The sequence below is a fragment of the Schistocerca nitens genome, chromosome 2 (assembly GCF_023898315.1).
Source record: "Schistocerca nitens isolate TAMUIC-IGC-003100 chromosome 2, iqSchNite1.1, whole genome shotgun sequence".
NCBI classification, from domain to species: Eukaryota; Metazoa; Arthropoda; class Insecta; order Orthoptera; family Acrididae; genus Schistocerca; species Schistocerca nitens.
Genome location: NC_064615.1, coordinates 554177663 through 554199597, shown reverse-complemented (window position 1 = coordinate 554199597; position 21935 = coordinate 554177663). Strand labels below are relative to the sequence as shown.

At 40.0% G+C, this 21935-nt stretch overlaps 1 protein-coding gene across 1 annotated transcript in view; it reads right to left on the bottom strand.

Moving 5' to 3' along the window:
• LOC126236577 (mitochondrial uncoupling protein 4) overlaps positions 1 to 21935 on the bottom strand; it is a 437887-nt gene that overhangs the window by 164151 nt on the left and 251801 nt on the right. Inside the window, exon 4 of the mRNA XM_049945990.1 lies at positions 14319 to 14506. Coding sequence (XP_049801947.1) covers positions 14319 to 14506 — 188 coding nt within the window. The remainder of the gene's footprint in view (positions 1 to 14318; positions 14507 to 21935) is intronic.

Below are 21935 nucleotides of genomic sequence, written 5' to 3'. Positions count from 1 at the left end.
TTTCTCTCCCATCTGCTTCTCCAAGTCCTCCTCAGTCAAATATACCACATTTCCAGGTGTTGAACACCTCCTCTCTGATGGCTCCATCCACATCTCTGTCCACGTCAACCCCCCCCCCCCCCCAATAATACCTACATTTTGACAGCTTCCATTGCTTCCACAACAAAAAATCCCACCCATATATTCTTGCCATGCAGCGATGGCATAACTGCAGTGATAAGAACTCCCTTTCCCAGTATGCTGAAGGTCTCATCAAGGCCTTCACAGACAGGTACTATCCCCAGGACCAAGTCCACAAACAGATTTCTCATACCATTTCCCCCACATTCCCAATCCTCCCATCACCCTCCAAGAGCCAGCTAAAAAAGAGTGCTCTCTTCATCACTCAATACCACCCCAGACTAAAACATCTGAATTGCATCCTTCATCAGAGTTTTGATTATCTATGATCATGCCCTGAAATGAGGGACATCATACCCAAGAGCCTTCGCACCCCTTCTGAAGTGGTGTTCCGTCAACCACCCGACCTCCACAACATCCTTGTCCCTCCCTATGCCACTCACAATCCCAATCCCAATCCCTTGCCACAGGGATCAAATCTCTGTCTAAGACCCAGGTGCAAAACCTGTCCAATCCACCCACCCAGCACTTCCTATTCCTGTCCTGTCACAGGATTATCTTAACCCATCAAAGGCCAGGCCGCCTGTAACAGCATCCATGTTTGTACTAGCTCTGCTAACAAGCACTGCACAGCTTTTTTATATTTGTATGACTGCCAACCAGATGTCCACTAGGATGAGCGGCCACTGCCAAACTGTGGCCAAGAACAAACTAGACCACCATGCGTCACAATGGCACACCATGCAGTTGAACAAAACATGCTTGATTCCAATGGTTGCTTTACAACTCAGGCCATCTGGATCTTCCCCTCTATCACCAGTCTTTCTGAACTATGCAGATGGAAGTTATTCTTACAACACATTCTCCACTCCCGAAATTATTCCTGCCTCAACCTACAGTAACCTACTGTCCCACACTCTCCATCCAACAGCTTCTGCCCCCTCATGTTATCACCGCCTCCTTTTTCACATTCCCTCATCCTGTTTGTATGCTGCTGTTTGTGAATATTGCCACCTGTTCTTTCCCCCTTCCCTTCTCTTCTCCTATTCCATTCCCCATTTTGTCCCCTCCCCCCTCCTTTCCCCTCATCCCATCTTGCAACACTGAGCCTGGCAGTCTCTAGTCCCTGCACACCCTGTCAGACAGCAATCTTCTCTCTCCCCCCACCCATACCCTACTTTCCCTCCCCCTTCCACATCCTACTCCAGATTGCTATTCACATGACAGTCGCATTCCGGTTGATGCTGCCGGTGGAAGCAGTCATTTTGCATAACATATGCTTGCTTGTGTGAATATGTATATGTTTTCTTTGCTGAAGAAGGCTTTGGCTGAAAGCTATAGTGTATAACAGTCTTTTTGTTGGGCCTGTCTGGAACTCAGCAGGTCATCTTTATGGCTAATAGCAAACTATCCTCTTCCTAATAATAAATGTCTTAAATGTCTAAAAGACAAAGATGTTATCACATAAAAGTCACAGGAAAGTTTAATATTTCTAAGTACCCATTATATAATGTAACTGAATAGATTAAAAATCTACACACCAAGCCGCAGCAGAACACACACATAAAAGAAGGTTATAAGACAGTGGCTCCTCCTTCAGGCACAAGGGTTGAAGGGCAAGGAAGAGGGTCAAAGGAAAAGGACTGGAGAGATCTAAAAACAAGGGGTAGATTTTGGGAAAGTCACCCAGAACTGCAGGTCTGTGGTGACTTACCAGACTGGGTGAGAAGGAAAGACTGATTGTAGGCACTGCATCAGATGACATTTGGAAACCTGAGAGCTTAAAGGTGGAAGACAGGGTAATATGCAAGAGTTAATAAGAGTGAAACACTAAGTTCACTGTGTGAAACAAGTGGAAGGGGAATGGCGAAAAATAGACAAGTCAGTAAATGAAAGATGTACATAACTAAAACAGAATGAAGAAAGGTGTAGTTACTGTGCAGAAAGGCTGAGACTGAACGAATTAACGTAAATTAAGGCCAGGTGGGTGGCGAGAACCAAGGATGTGTTGTTGTGCTAGTTCCCACCTATGGAGTTCTGAGAAACTGGTGTTGCGGGAAGAAACTAGATCGCGCATGTGGTGAAATGGGCACCAAGGTCACAATTCTCATGTTGTAGAGCATGTTCTGCAATAGGATATTGTATGTTGCCAGTATACACCCTCTGCCTATGCCTATTCATCCTAACTGATAATTTGGTGGTAATCATGTCGATATTTGGCCTTTTATATTGGCATGACTACCACCAAATTATCAGTTAGCATGAATGGGCATAGGCAGAGGGTATATTCTGGCAAAACACAATACCCTGTTGCAAATCATCCTCTACAACATGTCAATATTTGGCCTTTTATATTGGCATGACTACCACCAAATTATCAGTTAGCATGAATGGGCATAGGCAGAGGGTATATTCTGGCAAAACACAATACCCTGTTGCAAATCATCCTCTACAACATGATAATTGTGACATCAGTGCCTATTTCACCACACGTGCCATCTGGATTCTTTCCCCAGACACCAGTTTCTCAGAACTCTGCTAGTGGTAACTAGTGCTCCAACACATCCTTGGTTCTTGCCACCCACCTGGCCTTAATTTACATTAATTTGTTTGGTCTCAGCCTTTCTTCACAGTAGCCATACCTTTCTTCACTTTGTTTTAGTTTTGTACATCTTTCATTTTCTGACCTGTCTATTTTTTGCCATCCCCCTCCCACCTCTATCACATACAACACACTTAGTTTTCTTTGCTTTTGTTAACTCATGTATGATGTTTTAGCAGTAACGTCTGTCTTGCATATTACCCTACCTTCCACTATTAAGCTCTCAGATTTTCAAATCTCATCCAGTGGTCTTTCCTTATCATCTCATCTGGTAAGTCTCCCCTAACCTGGGGCTCCGGGTGACTTTTCTGAATGCTACCCCTTTTCCTAAACCTCATCAGTCCTTTCCCTTTGGCCCTCTTCCTTCCCCTTCAACCCCTCTGCCTGAAGAAGGAACAGCGCCTCCAAAACTTGCCTAATTATAACCCTTTTTATGTATGTGTTCCACCATTGCACGGTGTGTAGATTTTTTAATGATCCAATTATCTTCTTCTTCTCCTTGCATTACGGCTTCTGTAGGACCATGGGTAGGCCCTTCGGGGACTGCATTTTCCTCTTCTTCTCCCACAACCTCTTCATTCTTTCTCTTCTTCTCTCCCACTCTTCTTCCGAGATCTTCGGTTTCCGTTTCTCCTGGCGGCTCCACTGGTGACATTCTAATCTTTTCCTGTATTCTTCTCTGTCATTGATCTCCGGCATATTTGTTCCTTCAATTTTCCTTACCTTCGACCTTGATCCCCAATCTATCCAATTATATTATATTATATTTCATTGTTACAAGTACTCGTAATGTAATTCCATCTACATTGTTATGAAGAGAAAACTGTAAAACCGTTGTTGGAGGTCAAAGCTGCAAGAATCTATTGTTTTCTCATGAAAACTACATATTTTTAAAAAATATATCTTGCAATTATGCCTTGAAAGGTTTGCACCCATGGTCTAGGGGTAGTGTCCTTGATTAATAACCAAAATGTTCACAGTTCCAGGTTGAAACCCATCGCCACTTACATTTTGATTAATAATCAGCACTGGTGGCCGAAGACTTCTGACATAAGAAGTTACCCCCATTCTGCCAATAGCCTTGTCAAAGAGGGTGGAGGAGTGGACAGAGACTCAGAGCACTCTCTTGCTCTTGGGGTGGGAAACGGCCCCGAAAGGAGGAAGAATGAGCAATGATCAATGACATGAGGATGGAGAAGGCAACGGAAACAACCACATTAAGACACATTACTATCCACAGGACGTGTGGCCTGTAATTGAAAATGTGTGATGATGATCTCTCCATTCGCAAAAGATTCTGGAACAGCCCCCATTTGGATCTCCAGGAGGGGACTGCCAAGGGGGAAGTGATCATGAGAAAAAGATTGAATAACCAACAAAAGGATAATGTTCTACAAGTTGGGGCATGGAATGTCAGGAGCTTGAACGTGGTAGGGAAGTTAGAAAATCTGAAAAGGGAAATGCAAAGGCTCAATCTAGATATAGTAGGAATCAGTGAAGTGAAATGGAAAGAATACAAGGATTTCTGGTCAGATGAGTATAGGTTAATATCAACAGCAGCAGAAAATGGCATTATGGGAGTAGAATTCATTATGAATAGGAAGGTAGGGCAGAAAATGTGTTACTGTGAACAGTTCAATGATAGGGTTGTTCTTATCAGAATTGACAGCAAACCAGCACTGACAATGACAGTTCAGGTATACATGCCAATGTCGCAAGCTGAAGATGAAGAGAAAGAGAAAGAATATGAGGATATTAAAAGGATAATACAGTATGTAAAGGGAGATGAAAATCTAATATTCATGGGAGATTGGAATGCGGTTGTAGCGCAAGGAGTAGAAGAAAGGGTTACAGGAGAATATGGGCTTCAGACAAGGAATGAGAGAGGAGACAGACTAATTGAGTTCTGTAATAAATTTCAGCTAGTAATAGCGAATACTCTGTTCAAGAATCACAAGAGGAGGAGGTATACTTGGAAAAGGCTGGGTGGTATGGAAAGATTTCATTTAGATTATATCATGGTCAGACAGAGATTCCAAAATCAGATACTGGATTGTAAGGCATACCAAGGAGTGTATCAAAATTTAGTAATGGTGAAGAGTAGGTTGAAGTTTAAGAGATTAGTAATGAAGAAGCATTATGCAAAGAAGTAGCATACAGAAGTAGCAATGAATGACAAGATATACTTGAAGTTCTCTAAGGATATAGATACAGCAATACGGAATAGCTCAGTAGGCAGTACAGTTCAAGAGGAATGGACATCTCTCAAAAGGGGAATCACAGAAGTTGGAAAGAAAAACATAGGCACAAAGAAGGTAACTGCAAAGAAACCTTGGGTAACTGAAGAAATACTTCAGATGATCGATGAAAGAAGAAAGTACAAAACTGTTCAGAGTCATTCAGGAACCCAGAAAAATAAGTTGCTGAGGAATGAAATAAACAGAAAGTGTGGGCCAAATGGGTGCATGAAAAATGTGAAGAAATCGAAAAAGAAATGATTGTCAGAAGGACTGACTCAGCATATAGGAAAGTCAAAACAATGTTTGTTGAAATTAAAAGCTAGGATGGTAACATTAAGAGTGCAACAGGAATTCCATTGTTAAATGCAAAAGACAGAATGGATAGGTGGAAAAAACACATTGGAGGTTTCTATGAGGGGGAAGATTTGTCTGATGTGATAGAAGAAGAAATGGGAGCTGATTTAGAAGAGATGGGGGACCCAGTCTTAGGGTTTAAAAGAGCTTTGGAGGACTTAAGATCAAATAAGGCAGAAGGGATGGATAACATCTATCAGAATTTCTAAAATCATTGGGGGAAGTGGCAACAAAACGACTGTTCACATTGGTGTGTAGAATGTATGAGCCTGTGACAAACCATTTGACTTTCAGAAAAATATCATCCACACAATTCAGAAGACTGTAAGAGCTGACAAGTGCAAGAATTATCACAGAATCAGCTTAACAGCTCACACATCCAAGTTACTTACAAGAATAATTTCAGAAGAATGGAAAAGAAAATTGAGAGTGTGTTAGATGATGACCAGTTTGGCTTTAGGAAACGTAAAGGCACCAATTCTGAGAAAAATAGGGGTAAGCTTTAGGGAGAGACGAGTAATATACAATATGTACAAGAGCCAAGAAGGAATAATTAGAGTGGATAACCAAGAACGAAGCGCTCAGATTAAGAACAGTGTAAGACAGGGATGTAGTCTTTCTCCCCTACTGTTCAATCCATACATCGAAGAAGCAATTATGGAAATAAAAGGAAGATTCAGGATTGGAATTAAAATTCAAGATGTCAGGATATCAATGGTATGATTCGCTGATGACATTGCTATCTTTAGTTAAAGTGAAGAAGAATTACATGATCTGCTGAATGGAATGAACAGTCTAATGAGTACAGAATACTGACAGATTAAATCGAAGAAAGATGAAAGTAATGAGAAGTAGCAGAAATGAGAACAGCAAGAAACTTAACATCTGGATTGATGGTCACAAAGTAGATGAAGTTAAAGAATTCTGCAACCTAGGCAGCAAAATAACCTATGGCGGACATAGCAAGGAGGACATCAAAAGCAGACTAGCACTGGTGAAAAGGGCATTCCTGGCCAAGAGAAGTCTACTAGTATCAAACATAGGCCTTAATTTGAGGAAGAAATTTCTGAGAATGTATGTTTGTAGCACAGCACTGTATGGTAGTGAAACATGGACTGCAGGAAAACTGGAACAGAAGAGAATCGAAGCATTTGAGATGTGGTGCTACAGACAAATGTAGAAAATTAGATGGAGTAATAAGGTAAGAAATGAGGAGGTTCTGTGCAGAATGAGAGAGGAAAGGAATATGTGAAAAACACTGACAAGGAGATGGGATAGGATGATAGGACATCTGTTAAGACATTAGCAAATAACTTCCATGGCACTAGACTGAGCTGCAGAGGGTTAAAAACTGTACAGGAAGACAGAGCCTGGAACACATCCAGCAAATAATTGATGACATAGGCTGTAAGTGCTACTCTGAGCTGAAAAGGTTGGCAGAGGAGAGATTTATGAAATTAAGAAAATATCATGAGCATCTGTAGAGGCACATTCTTGTTATATTGTTAATTACGATGAAACAAACAGAAGTGCAAAATGAGAAGCACATTACTCTGTTTACAAGGTAATGGCTATTGAGTTTATAATATATTAGTAATTATATATATATATATATATATATATATATATATATATATATATATATATATATATATATATATATAGACAATTTTAGTGACTATATAAAAGGTATGTAAAACACTAGAAAAATGCCACAAAAATTAAGAAAAATGGTTATACTTACCATGATATCATTCATCTAAGTGGGGGTTTATGTGGTGTTCAGAGGAGTGATGAGTATCCCAATATATTCACACCAAGGAAAAAGTGTCACTAACTTAAATCACAAAATAAGTTTTAATAGAGAAGAGCACAAATATTGTGCAGCTCTGTTATTTTATTTGCATGCAGTGAGTCATGCCGAGGGATGATGCCTGCATTCAGGATGGGATGGTGATTGCAGTAACTTTTTGAGGGGAAGTAGCTACACAGAGTGAACATATAAGTTCCTGTCATCACCAGACTACTTTGGAGAAGTGTCTAGTTATGAGAGAATATATATTTTTGACAAAAATTATGGTTTTGATCAGAGAAACGGAATGTGCTTGAGATTATTCATGTTCATTCTTTGGATTGACTTCTATGTAAAGGCTTGGTGTTGACATTATGAGTTAGTTAGATACACACATGTTCCATAGATCATTTCAACAATATATTTTATTGAAATAACATGGAATGAGTCAGTTTACAGGAGATATATACGTGATTAGTATTAACATTACTGAACACATTATTTTAGTCCTACTCATGCAACTACACTTAAAACTTTTCTTTTTTTCCACTTCTTAAATAAAAATTCATCCAGAGAACTTTAAGAGTTGTCCAGGTGAAATAATTTTAGGTTACATTTTGAACTTTCTTTTCTATCTGTCAGTAATTTTATGTTATTGGGCAAACAATCAAAAATTTTTGTTCTGCTTATTGAACTCCTTTCTGAACCACAGACATCATTAATAATGGGTAATAAAATCTATCTTTTCATCTACTGTTGTAGGAATGGGCATCATTATTCTTATCATATTGTGATGGATTATTTATGATGAATTTCATTAGTGAGCATATATACTGTGATGTTGTATCAAAATGCTTAATACCTTGCAGAGATACCTACATGATGACCATGGATAAACACCACATATTATTCTTACCACTCATATTTGTGCAATCGACACTTTCTTTCTAAGTGATGAGTATCCCAGAAAATTATTCCATGGCATTACTGAGAGGAAATATTCATTTGATTCCAAGACTAGCAATCATATGAAGAGCAAAAGTAGCTGAACTCAATTGTTTGAGCAGCTTGATAATATGTTTCTTCAAGTTCAAATTTTCGTCAGTATTTGCACATGAAAATTTCAAACATTCTACCCTATTTACTGACTCCTGCTGGCAAGCTACATTGATTGCTGGTGTGACTCTGTTTGTTGTACAGAACTGAATACAGTGTTTTGTAGTTACTCCTGTCGATGCCTTTCAATCCAGCCAGCAACTCCACAGCAGAGTGCTGCAGGCTGCCATCCTGCCAGGGCATATGCAACTCAACTGCACAGCACAATCATGCCTGTAGCAGCTGTTGTGTTATCTTGTGGCATCACATCCTATGGATGCAATAGCTTGCCTCCATGAGCCATGTGACATTATTGTAATTTCCTGGTATTCTTCCACTCGGCAGCTTTATTGAATGCTGCCCAGCCAGTTCCCATTCAGTCAGCATTGGAGGGCTCTTAGCTGAAGTGCTCTGGGGTAGGATCTAACTGCATAAGTGGACCCTCAAGCAGAGTTCCATTTGTTGGAGCACATCACACACCAGTTTGAGCCTACAGCCTCACATTCTGCATTCAAACTGTCAAACTGCCAAGTCCTCGCAAGTGCTTCGGCCACAGACTATGTCCATGTATGGATGTTTCCCGGCTGTGTCACTGCTATCTGATTTAGGACAGACAGTGTACTTAACTCAGTGGCCATGTTAGCATAGTGGAGCGGCTCACTCATTCCAGAAACTGTCACTGTGTTCGGTACCAACCCCTATCAGACCAGGACTGTGTAATAAAGTTCAATTGTTCTTTTGGTTACCTGGGCACATCTGTTCATTGTACGATGCACCTCCCACAACAGGATTTGCTAATGGCAGTGAAATAAAAACTTATTTCCGGTAAGGCTCTCGTCTCAGCAGTGGCATCTAGGGTACACTTTTCAGCAATAACTGTTTTGGTTCTGGGACTTCATACCCTATGTCTTTCTGTTCAAGTGGGTAGCCTTCCTCTGTGTGTTTGTGTGCCCCTGCATGGTAGTTTTCATGCTTTTGTTCCACATTCAGACATAGACCACTTGTTGTTGGCCATTTACTTTGACTTATTTGCATTTGTACATCCCTTGCCACATGGAGTGGCCGTGCGTTTTGAAGCGCCACGTCACGGATCGCGCAGCCCCTCCCGCCAGAGGTTCATGTCCTCCCTCAGACATGGGTGTATGCGTTGTTCCTGGCATAAGTTAGTTTAAGTCAGTTTAAGTAGACATTTGAACATTTTTTGTACATCCTTTCCTTATGTTCTGTGGCACTTCAGCTAGTTGGTTTTACTATCTGTTGCTTTTGGGCCACAAACAGTCACTGCATCTGCCATGTTTTCAAATTCTTTGTTAACGCAATTTTTTTTTGGAAACACTGCTTTGTGTGCATTACTATTTGGTCTTAGGTTAGAGTGCTCAGCTCTTCAATTATGAGTTCACAATTTTCATTCTGTCAGGTTCCATGATTATATGCCTTTTATTACTTATTTTTCCTTGTTTCTGTGTAGTGGACATGCACATTTTTTCATTTGTAACAGTGTTTCTCTCACTTAGACGCCTGTGCTGTTAAAGTCTCCATTCTGCTTCTATTGCCTTCCTGTAAATACTGGGGACTCTTTCACATGACTGATTACTTGACTCAGTCAGTACATTTTTGGATTTGAGTGGTCTGCATGGACATGGATTACCTAGTGTTCTAGTTGCTATTCCTTTGTGTTTTGGAGGTAACTGTCTGTGGTGAAATGTCAGACGGATAGTTCATCTGTAAAGGATGGCATTATGAGGCTGTGACTGTAACATGTAAAGCATCTTCAAAGCGACAATGTAAACATAATGTACAGTGGAGAGAACATACAACAGACAGCAGTATGCAGAGTTTTTACGACTCTACCAACCCTCTAAAGACAAACACAACCTACACTGCCTGTGGTCTCCTACTGTGAAAAGATTCTACACTCTTCACTAAAACTAACTATCTAAATTAACAATTCTCAACCTGAAGATGATGGTGTGAAACATCAAAACATGTAGTGACAAAATAAACAATTGACTGACAGAAAACAGTTGTATTTGTAATTTTAATGATCACAGAACACAAGCTTTCACAACCAGTATTTGCATAGTTGTTGATATTTGTTTCAGAGGCATAAGACCATCATCCAAGGTGTAATTCTCTGCCTAGCATTTTGTCTTCCAATGCTGGAGACATCATCCAATGCTTTAATGATACAGAAATCAGTTAAAGACCTGAACAAGCTCAGCAAGCCAAACTCTTTGTATGTATTGTCTTGGTAAGACAGATAAATCAGCAGTAACAAATCAAGTGCCAGAAGCGAGAAACCCCAAATTTGTTTCTCTGATGCTGTGGTTTTAGCAAGAGCTATTAATTATTATGCTGGGGTGTACAAAGAGGCCATAGAAATTGGTAATGTCTCCAGAACTGGATGATGAAATGTTATGCAGAGAATTACGTCTGTGTGTGTACTCAGTAATCATGCAGGAAAATCCCTGTGGTGAAGCTGGCTGACATAATTTGCCCATTTGTCATGACTGATCCAGCAGCAGAACTCTCATTGATTCAATTTGTGCTATCATGGGGTTATCTATACAGCAGTTGCTCCACGCCTTTACTCATTTGGTTTATTGTGTGATGGCAGCACCTCTTCAAGTGCAGGACATGTAATCAGAGCATCTGCTCCCATTACAGCTCTAAGGTGTGCCTCTGAGCTTCTCTTCCAGCAGCTTGACTGTCCCAACAGCACCTCATCCCCAGTGTGCATGACACAGACTTCGTCTCCTCTGGAGTGCAATGGTGCCCTGGATTCATGGCCCACCTCCTTCACATAGTTGAGACATTTCCTCCAGGCCTCTGCATTCCCTGTTGATTGTCTTCTGCCCTTCTCCAGCAGTTCAGCCCCCCGCACTAAACCTGCAGGCTCTGGTACCAACATCTCTCCTGCCCCAATGCCTCCCTGGCCCCACCACCTCTTCCGGTTTCAGCACCATCAGTGTCTTCATTGCTGATGCCAGCACCCTTCAGGTTCCAACACCACCAGCACCATCACTGCAGGCCCTGGCACCCCTTCACGTTCCAGCACCATAGGACCCATTGCCTCTTCAGGGTCCAACACCACAAGTGCCCTCATTTCCTAGCCCTCAAGTTGCTAGCCTTCTGTCAGTGCTCCCTCCATCAGACCTCTTGTGCTTCTTGTGCCCTCGGCTCCTGCCCCCTTTGTGACCTCCCCTTCTCATCCAAAGGGGACATCGCTCTGTCCTCTATTGACTCCTCTGTTCACCCCTTGTCCCCATCAAAGATGTTGGTTCAGCCACCCTTTCTGCCTATTGCCAACGTTCAGCCTGCATCTTCAGAGCCTTGCTTCCTCTCCCGAGCTTTTCCGTTCACAGTGTGGGTCACACTCATCTCATGCACTTGGCTTCTCTTCCAATAGGCAACTCTGTGCCACTCAACATGCCTTCCCCTGCACCCTGCTCTGCACTACTCCTTCCTGGTCTTTGGCCCCAGACGTCTCCAGTCATGGTTATCTCTACTGACCTCCAGAGGCTTCTACTCTCTCCATAATGTCCACCTCTTTGGGATTTCAATTTGACTGTCCCAGCACTCCTGTTCTCTGGTCGTAGAAGTGTTGTTGCAATCCTGGTGGCATGTTCGGCCTTTTTCCAACAATGATCTTGCGTGATTCCTGTTTCCCAGGTTCATTTCCACCATATCCTCCTCAGGAAAGAGGGAATGTTGTATCCTTGACAGGTATCTCTGTCACCACCATAGACTACACAGCAAGATGGCTACACCCCCTCCTCCATAGGGAAGAGGGATGTAACAACTCTGGCCAATGCCTTTCAATCCACCAACTACACAGCAAAGCCTGCAGCAACTGTTGTGGTATCTGATGGTGCCACATCTGCTGGAAACAGCACTAATTCACATCTGTGAGCCACAAGACATTATCACGATTTCCTGGTACTTTTCCACTGGACAGTTCTAAAGGACACCACTCAGCAGCTTGACAGTCACCAGTCAGTCAACATCGCTAGTTCACAACTATGCTGCCTTGAGCCAGGAGCCAACTGCACTAACAGTTCCACAGTCAGAGTTCCATTTGTTGGAGCACAGTGCACACCAGTTGTAGCCTACAGCCTCATATAATGTATCCAAAACATTGAGTCTTCAAGAGTGCTTCAACCATGGACTACACTCATGTACAGATATTTCTGGGCTACATCAGTGCTACCAAATTTAGCACAGCCAGTATGCTCAACTTAGTGGCTACATTAGCATAATGCTGCAGTTCGTACATTCAAAAAACTGTCATTGTGTTTGGTCAAACCTCATCACTCCAGGACAATCTTTACTACTTCAGAAACAGTTCCATGTAATAATTGATTGAGGTACAGTGTAATGAAGTCCTATTGTTCTTTTGGCTACCTGGGTACATCTAGTCATTGTAGCATGCACCTCCCACTATGGGATTCAACAGTTTTTCCAAAATTTATGGAGAGTCCATTTACAGAGAACCATTTAATAATTCTTTGAAAAACAGCATTAACATATCTTTGGTTGCTGTATTTCTTATGTGATTTATTATAACACTATTATCATCTGGAAAGAGTATCATTTTTGCTTGATAAATATTAAGTGGAAGGTCATTCACAAATGTAACGAAAAGAAGTTTTAATTATTTAGCACAATGTTTTGCCATCTGTTTGTTAAGTATGATTCAAACCCATCCCATGAAACCTCAGTTTTTCTAAGAGATAACTTAATCCATACAATTAAACATCTTTGAAAGATCACATAAACCACCAACAGGTGATATTTTATTATTCACGGCTTGTAATATTTGATGAGTGAATGATATGTAAAAAGATGTTATGCAGTTGATGATGTATATGTGTATGTACAATGTACAGAATATAATTATAAAAGGTCTTTGTACACTATTCAAGAGTAATGGAATATATCAAGAGTGAAGTCACTTGTATAATTTAAAGATACAGAATTATGATCAGAAAATGGAAAAATTGTCACATCGTGATTCTTCTGTAGTCTAAAAATTGATACAAGTATTTTCTAGACACTCTTGTTCTCATGTGGGCCTAATTTTCACTTATTGCAATATCATAATGTACCCATCTATTGTCTCAATACACTTCACAGTTTGTTCAGTTTTTCTAAAACTACACAGAGTATTATAGAAAAATAGCTTTATGCCCTGTTGGAACTACACCATAAATTTTCAATCTATTCTAGAGTTGAGTTTTAATTTTTAAACACGTGATGCATGCTTAAGGAAAACTTAATGCAGACATTCAACTTTGAATCTGAAGTAAGGTACTTGTAGGTTAGAGTTTACTGTCTTGTGGATGTCAGGGTCATTACCCTTGAGGCTCTTGAATAACTCTTGCTTGGTCAGGCAAGGATGGGGTGAAAATTAGCTGTAGCATTTTTCAGGGAACCAGCATTGTTGTCATCTTGAATGAGTTAAGAAAACTAAGCTAATAGAAAATCTGCACTCATCCAGAATGTTCTTCTGAATACTAAAATGAGTTTCTAAATATTCTCCTATTTGCCATGGTATGGCCATGTCTTCCCTAAGCTTGTGAACTCATTTACCCTGACAGCTGAAAGAAAACTCTTATTCGTGGTGTAGCTTTCCATTTCTCATAAACCCAAATCATTGCTAAAGTTTAAAGAATACCACCTACAATCGACTGGAGATTTAACCCCAAACATTTCAGTTGATAGTCTTATACTTACCCATCTATATTGTTGGACATGTGAATATGCAGTGAAAGTGACTACAGCTATTAGAATTATTAAAGTAATCACAACTGTGTCAAAATTAGTGTCAACAAAGCTTTTCATGGTATCACATTAAATATAAATAAGTATGGTCCCTGAAGCGTATTAAAACAATTCATGGTTGCTATGCAACTAACTGCATGTGGAATTTCCTCTGAGCTTCAGTAGTCATGTTAAATTTTAAGTTTAGTAAAAATAAAATAAAAAGTAATGCAAAACGTACACATACTTTATGAACAAATGCAACAGTTCAGTTTAAACTACAGCTTTTTTGGCCACATCACAGAACTGTCAGTTTACTGTAATGACTTTTATATCATTGTAATTAACATACCATACAGGAAAAGATCCGTCCAGATCTTTGTGAAAAAGTTGATCACGCATTTTCTCATATGTGACAATACGGATGCCAGAGTACACTACATGTCTGTAGATAGCTGGTGTTACTCCTTGCCACAGTTTCAAAAAGCCCTCTTCTCGAACAATTCCAACACCAGTTTGCAGCATTCCCCTGTAAGGGCCCTTAAAATTACAAGAAAGGGTAATAGTTATCTTCTGATTGTAACATGAAGTGATATGGAGACATGAAAACATCATGACACAGAACATACTGCACTGACAGGGGGAAACTAACAAGGGAAAAAAAGACATATTAATCATCACGAATGTTTTGACATAAAGGCTTCCTTTGTTAAAAGAGATTTTGTTAAAAGAGGGCAACTTTTATAAAAAATACTAAGCCTTTGGTGACAGTAGACTATCTTGTACTCTTAAATGTACAAGTGACCACTGGTATAGAACTTTTAAGTGTTACAGGGTTTAGGTTAGCATCTCACTTTTGTAGATCAGAAATGGAGAAAGGAGGAGTTGCCACATTCATCAGGAACTGTCATAAATTTAAGAACATAGACATTCATAAATTTTGCCTAGAACAGCATATGGAAGCATGTGCAACAGAATTAGAATTTCACAAAAAATCCTTCATAATATTAAGTGTATATCGAGCACCTGCAGGTAACTTTAATCTGTTTGTCAACCACCTTGAAGCTGTACTGGCCCATTTAACAACCAAAAACAAAGAAATAGTGGTTGCTGGTGATTTCAATGTAGATTTCCTTAAAGACTCTCCCAATAAGAACTTGTTTGAGTTAGTAACACTATCATTCAACTTAATTCCCACAGTAAAGTTCCCCACTAGGATAGCCACTTGCTCACAAACAGCCATTGATAATATCTTTATAGAAAAGTCCAATGAACAAAATTATATTACAAAACCAATAGTCAATGGCCTCTCAGACCATGACATGCAGTTCCTTCTGTTAAATGTTAATACTGAACAGGATATAAAATCTGTTAAATCTGAGCTCAAAAGGGTAATCAGTAAGCCAAAAATTGATTATTTTAGGACACTCCTCAGAGACATTCACTGGACTGATGTTTACAGCGTTCATGGCATGAATGAAAAATATAACATTTTTGCTAATAAAGTGCTTACCTTATTCGAACACTGCTTTCCCCCAAAACTTACCAAGGTTAGAGCAAAGTCTACAAAGAAGCCATGGATTACTCGAGGAATAGGGGTATCTTGTAAAACAAAAAGAAAACTGTATCTGTCACTCCGAAACATTTCCAATGTTGATGCTATAGCACATTATAAGAAATACTGCAAAATATTAAAGACTGTAATACGGATGTCAAAGCAAATATATTACAAGGAAAAGATAGTCATATCAGATAACAAAATAAAGACAATATGGGATATAGTGAAGGAGGAGACCTGTAGAACCAGGCATGAAGAGGAACAAATAGCATTAAGAGTAAATGATACATTGGTGACAGATGTGTATAGTGTTGCAGAACTTTTTAACAAACATTTTATAACTGTTACTGACAAGATGGGGTTGTCAGGTTCGGTAGATGCTGCTATGGGTTACCTTAGACCAGACATTTCAAGTAACTTCCTTAATATGAATTTGACCCTCACTACCCCAACAGAAATAATGTCCATCATAAAATCTTTAAAATCAAAAACATCTAGTGGGTATGATGAAATATCAACAAAGTTAATTAAAGAATGTGATTCTGAGCTAAGTAACATATTAAGCTATCTGTGTAACCAGTCGTTTATTAGTGGAATATTTCCTGAATGGCTGAAATATGCTGAAGTTAAGCCACTGTTTAAGAAGGGAGATAAAGAAATAGCATCAAATTTCCGTCCAATTTCACTGTTGCCAGCATTCTCAAAAATTTTCGAAAAAGTAATGTACAGTCGTCTTTATAACCATCTTATCTCAAATAACATACTGTCAAAGTCACAGTTTGGATTTCTAAAAGGTTCTGATATTGAGAAGGCTATCTACACTTACAGTGAAAATGTGCTTAATTCATTAGACAAAAAATTGCAGGCAACTGGTATATTTTGTGATCTGTCAAAGGCATTTGACTGTGTAAATCACAATATCCTTTTAAGTAAACTAGAATATTATAGTATAACAGGAAATGCTGCAAAATGGTTCAAATCTTATATCTCTGGCAGGAAACAAAGGGTGTTATTAGGAAAGAGGCATGTATCAAGCTATCAGGCATCATCCAACTGGGAACTAATTACATGTGGGGTCCCACAAGGTTCCATTTTGGGGCCCTTACTTTTTCTTGTGTATATCAATGACCTTTCATCAGTAACATTACCAGATGCCAAGTTTGTTTTGTTTGCCGATGATACAAACATTGCAATAAATAGCAAGTCAAATGTAGTCTTAGAAAGATCAGCCAATAAAATATTTGTGGACATTAATCACTGGTTCCTAGCCAATTCTTTGTCACTAAACTTTGAAAAAACACACTACATGCAGTTCAGAACTTGTAAGGGGTGTCCCAAGAGTATATGTCTAACATACGATGACAAGAAGATAGAAGAAGTGGACAGTGTTAAATTCTTGGGATTACAGCTTGATAATAAATTCAACTGGGAGGAGCACACCACAGAACTGCTGAAGCGTCTTAACAAATCTCTGTTTGCAATGCGAATTTTGTCAGACATAGGGGATATAAAAATGAAAAAGCTGGCATACTATGCTTACTTTCATTCCATAATGTCATATGGGATTATTTTTTGGGGTAATTCATCAAGCCAAGCTAAAGTTTTCTGGGCACAAAAACGTGCAGTGAGAGTTATATGTGGTGTGAACTCAAGAACATCCTGCAGAAGCCTGTTTAGGGAACTAGGGATACTAACTACTGCTTCCCAATATATTTATTCCTTAATGAAATTTGTCATTAAAAATATATCACTTTTTCGAACCAACAGCTCAATTCATGGAATCAATACTAGAAATAAGAATAATCTTCACAAGGATTTAAAGTCACTTAGTCTTGTACAAAAAGGTGTGCATTATTCAGGAACACACATTTTCAATAACTTGCCAGCAGCCATAAAAAGCTTAACAACCAATGAAATTCAGTTTAAGAGAAGCCTAAAGGATTTATTGGTGGCCAACTCCTTCTACTCCATTGATGAATTTCTTAGTAAAACCAACTGATTTGTATATAAGTACAACATAACTTCTGCACAATTTCAGTGCAGTAATGTGTTCATTGAAAATTTGTGTGTGTGTGTGTGTGTGTGTGTGTGTGTGTGTGTGTGTGTGTGTGTGTGTGTGTGCGTTAGTATAATCTAACTTCTGCACCATTTCAGTGCAGTAATGTGTTCATTGTAAATAAGTATTACAGTAGTTGTATTACCTTATAAATAAATAAAAAACTTTTTTATTTTAAATTCAGTGCATTAGTATTTGTAAAATTACTCTTAGTGTTCATTAAAAAATGACGATCATTCCACTTGGGACCTGTGGAATGGTACATTAGCTTATTTGTTTTAATTGTAAATATTTGTCATGTATTGTTGTTTTTCTGACATGTTCCACATCCTGGAGGACCTCCTCACTACGGATCAATTGGAATGAAAGTAAATCTAATCTAATCTAAAAAAACAACATCATTTCTCTTCATTCACAATCAAACAGCATTCATTTACTTCACTACTCGGGTATTCCTTCCTATTTGTATGACATATGATTAATATGTCAGCTGATTAAAGCTTTAGTATTAGACTGATGATGACAACAATGATTAAAATCATAAGCGTTATGACAGTAGTAGTTGTTTGCTAGGCATATGGTCCCTAGTTTCTACACTTAAATATTTACACTGAATGGTGTAAAAACACATATACATACATTAATATACACTTCAAAAGTATCACAATAATAATTTTCTAAAAATATTATAAAACAGAACTAATAGAAAAAGAAAAGACATTAAAATACTGTAACTAGCAAAAAATACAGAAAGACAAGTTATCTATGACAATTATAGCTATAATAATCAACTATAGTTGATGCAGAGACAGAACTAACATCTCACACATCAGAGGGAGGGGGATAGAGGGATAGAGGGATAGGGGGATAGAGAGGGGGAGAGGGTGGAAGGGGGAGAGGGGGAGAGGGGGAGAGGAGGGGGGAGTGTGGGAGGGGGGAGTGTGGGAGGGGGGAGTGTGGGAGGGGGAGTGTGGGAGGGGGAGCAGGGGAGGGGGAGGGGGGAGGGGGGAGGCGAGGAGGGGGAGGGGAGAGGGGGAGGGGGAGGGAGAGGGAGAGGGAGAGGGAGAGGGAGAGGGAGAGGGAGAGGGAGAGGGAGAGGGAGAGGGAGAGGGAGAGGGAGAGGGAGAGGGAGAGGGAGAGGGAGAGGGAGAGGGAGAGGGAGAGGGAGAGGGAGAGGGAGAGGGAGAGGGAGAGGGAGAGGGAGAGGGAGAGGGAGAGGGAGAGGGAGAGGGAGAGGGAGAGGGAGAGGGAGAGGGAGAGGGAGAGGGAGAGGGAGAGGGAGAGGGAGAGGGAGAGGGAGGAGAGGGAGAGGGAGAGGGAGAGGGAGGAGAGGGAGAGGGAGAGGGAGAGGGAGGAGAGGGAGAGGGAGGAGAGGGAGAGGGAGAGGGAGAGGGAGAGGGAGAGGGAGAGGGAGAGGGAGAGGGAGAGGGAGAGGGAGAGGGAGAGGGATGGTTGAATACAGTATAGGACTGTTGATATTTTTGAATATAGATATTTAAAAATATATCATTATCGAGAGAAAAAGCATCAACATATTGATGGAAAAAAATATCAACATATCAGCCCATAACAGTATTGGCTTCACATTGTAAATATACTGAAAGTTTTAGAGCTGTTTGTTTAAGTATTGATTTATTATTAGATATTCTATACATCAACATACTAGCAGCCTGCTTATCCCCCTTAGAGCAAGAACTGAAAAAAAACAATGCATGTGCATGTTTCAAAAAGAACAACTTCAAATAAGCACAAAAAACTGTGAAAGAAATGGCACTCGATATTGCCATTTTGATACTGATATATTGAGGGGAAAATTATCACTGATATATATCGACATTTTTTGGAAAAAATATCAATATATTGATATTTTATCAACAGCCCTAATACAGTATCAGAATAGGATAGGAAGGAGGAGGACAATGACAGGAGAAGCAATTGTGAGGGCAGAAGGGTGCAGGGGAGAGGCTCCTGAGAAACGGGTCCAGCAGAGGTTCTGGTGGTCCAGGCAAGTGGAATTGCATTAACAGAAGATGTGGTGGAATGAAAGTTAAAACCTACATAGTTCAGAGGAGTTGGTACTGGAGGGATGATCCAGCTAGTACATGTATTAAATTGCCTCTTGCTGTAAATGGTATTTTGGTTTGCAGCAAGTTCAGTAAATGGGTGACCGAGTTAGCAGTTAGTCACAGCACAGTTTGGTGGTAGCCATTCATGCATGTAGATAGTGGCTTGGCTGTCATGGCCAATGCTTCATGCCAATTGCGGCACAGCTTGTATACGGCAGGGCAGCTTTCACACATGATCCAATTGTTGTTCAAGTAATAAAGGCCTGTGACTTATCAGCTGCAGGGACTGGTGGGCTGAGGCACATTATTCACCTGAGTTACTCACATGACAATAACCTTTTGGATACAGGACTGGACAGGCTCGGGTAATGTATAGGTAGTGTGCTGTAAGAAAGTATTTCATACTATAGCCTCATGTAATAAGATAGATAAAAAAATTTACTCACAAAGTGCCAGCAGGAGAACACGCATATAAAGATATTGAAATCTGCAAGCTTTCAGAGCCAGTGTCTCCTTCTTCTGGCATACGTTCAGAAGAGTCACTCAGAACTCTGAATCAGGGGAGACTTACCCATCTGATAAGTCTCCCCTGACCTGGGGTCCTGGATGAATTTTTTTCAACTCTCCCCATTCCTTAAACCCCACCAGTCCTGTTCCTTCACACCTCTTCCTTCCCCTTCAACACTTCTGTCAGAAGAGGGAGTCACTAGCTTCAAAAGCTTAAAAATTTCAATATCTTTGTATGTGTGTTCCCCTGCCATAGCTTGGTGAATACATTTTTTACTCAACACAATTACATTATATTTTCAGAAATTAATTATTTTCATTAATATATGATAGCATCAGTCATCATCTACATTTTTGCTTCATACTATTCTGGCAGTAGTATCCTCATTCAGACAATAATTCCCCTAATTTCAGTGTATGTCTATGTGAATAAAGTTATATTTTTGTAAGCTTATGAGTGTTGCCCACAACATATTTTGTTGTAAATATACATTTGATAGTTACAGTTGTACCTTCTACAAATTTCAGCAGCAATAGGTTGTTTGGGGAAGCACTTTTTCCCTTAATCGCAGAGCAGCTGTTACATAATTAGTGCAATAATTCCACCTTTTTTCCACTCACTGACGATTGTGTTCCAAGGAAGTGACTGACATAAATCACTGTAAAATAAACATATCTCTTAGACAGCCAAAATTTATGGTGTAACACTGTGTTGTGTGCCTGCTGTAACTGGCTGCTGCTCAAACCTCCAACTCCAACTTCCAGGTTTGCACACACCTCAGGTTGGTGCAAATCTTCTGTCCACACGCAACGATCTGTCTGCGCAGATGTGATGTGCGCAGACATCTGTGCAGACAGATCGTTGCGTGTGGATGGGCCTTAATGTAAACAGTTGTGACTTCACGCTCATCGGAGGTAATTTGTTGTTATGAAGCATTGCACAGTCTTCCTAAAGCCTTTGACACATTTTGCTGTTCGCACACGCTTGCATGAGCACTGTGTGGCGTCCTCGTATATGGCGCATTTCCTTTGCAATTTAAGTTATTTTCGTTTTTTTCTCTCATTTATGTTTTATTGATGAAGTATTATTCTGCAGTAGCAGGATACAGTAACATCCTTCGTTAGAGTATCGGTTCTTACCAGTCAAAATTACAAAAATTTAACAGAAAACTAAAACAATGAAAATATCCCGGAATTCTAAAAAATTCCCAGGTTTTTCCCGGTTTTCTCCCGGATGAAAAAATTCCCGGGTTTTTCCCGGTTGTCCCGGGTCGTATACACCCTGTTTATGTATGTATCAGCCTTTCCTACATGCAGTTGGAGCAGAGGGGGCAAGTTTATATGTTGGTGAGCCAGGCAGGCTGACAATCAATCTTAATGGAACATTATTCTTATGGATCTTTGGTAATCCGTACAGCCAAGGTGGCAGGGCTTTCGTGTTGCGTAGATTCCTCTGTATGTCTGCTGAGAAAGAAGACAACTCGATTAACTGATTCATATTCCATGTGAGCTGCTGCTTTGTATCTGAGCTTAGTTTTCAGTATGTCGTTGGATCTAATAGGTCCCAGATCTTTGGCTCATAATCTTCTGTTTTCATTACAGCAATTGCATTTACCAATATAGTCTTGTTAGCATTAAGACTCTTGATAGTTTGTAACTCTTCTTTTTTCAGATTGCATGCTGTTGGTTTCACTTAGTGCAGCATCCCGGGGGTTCAGTGCGTATTTCCTCAGTTTCCACACAAGAAAGGGGGCAAATGGCCACTTTCATATTATCAATGAT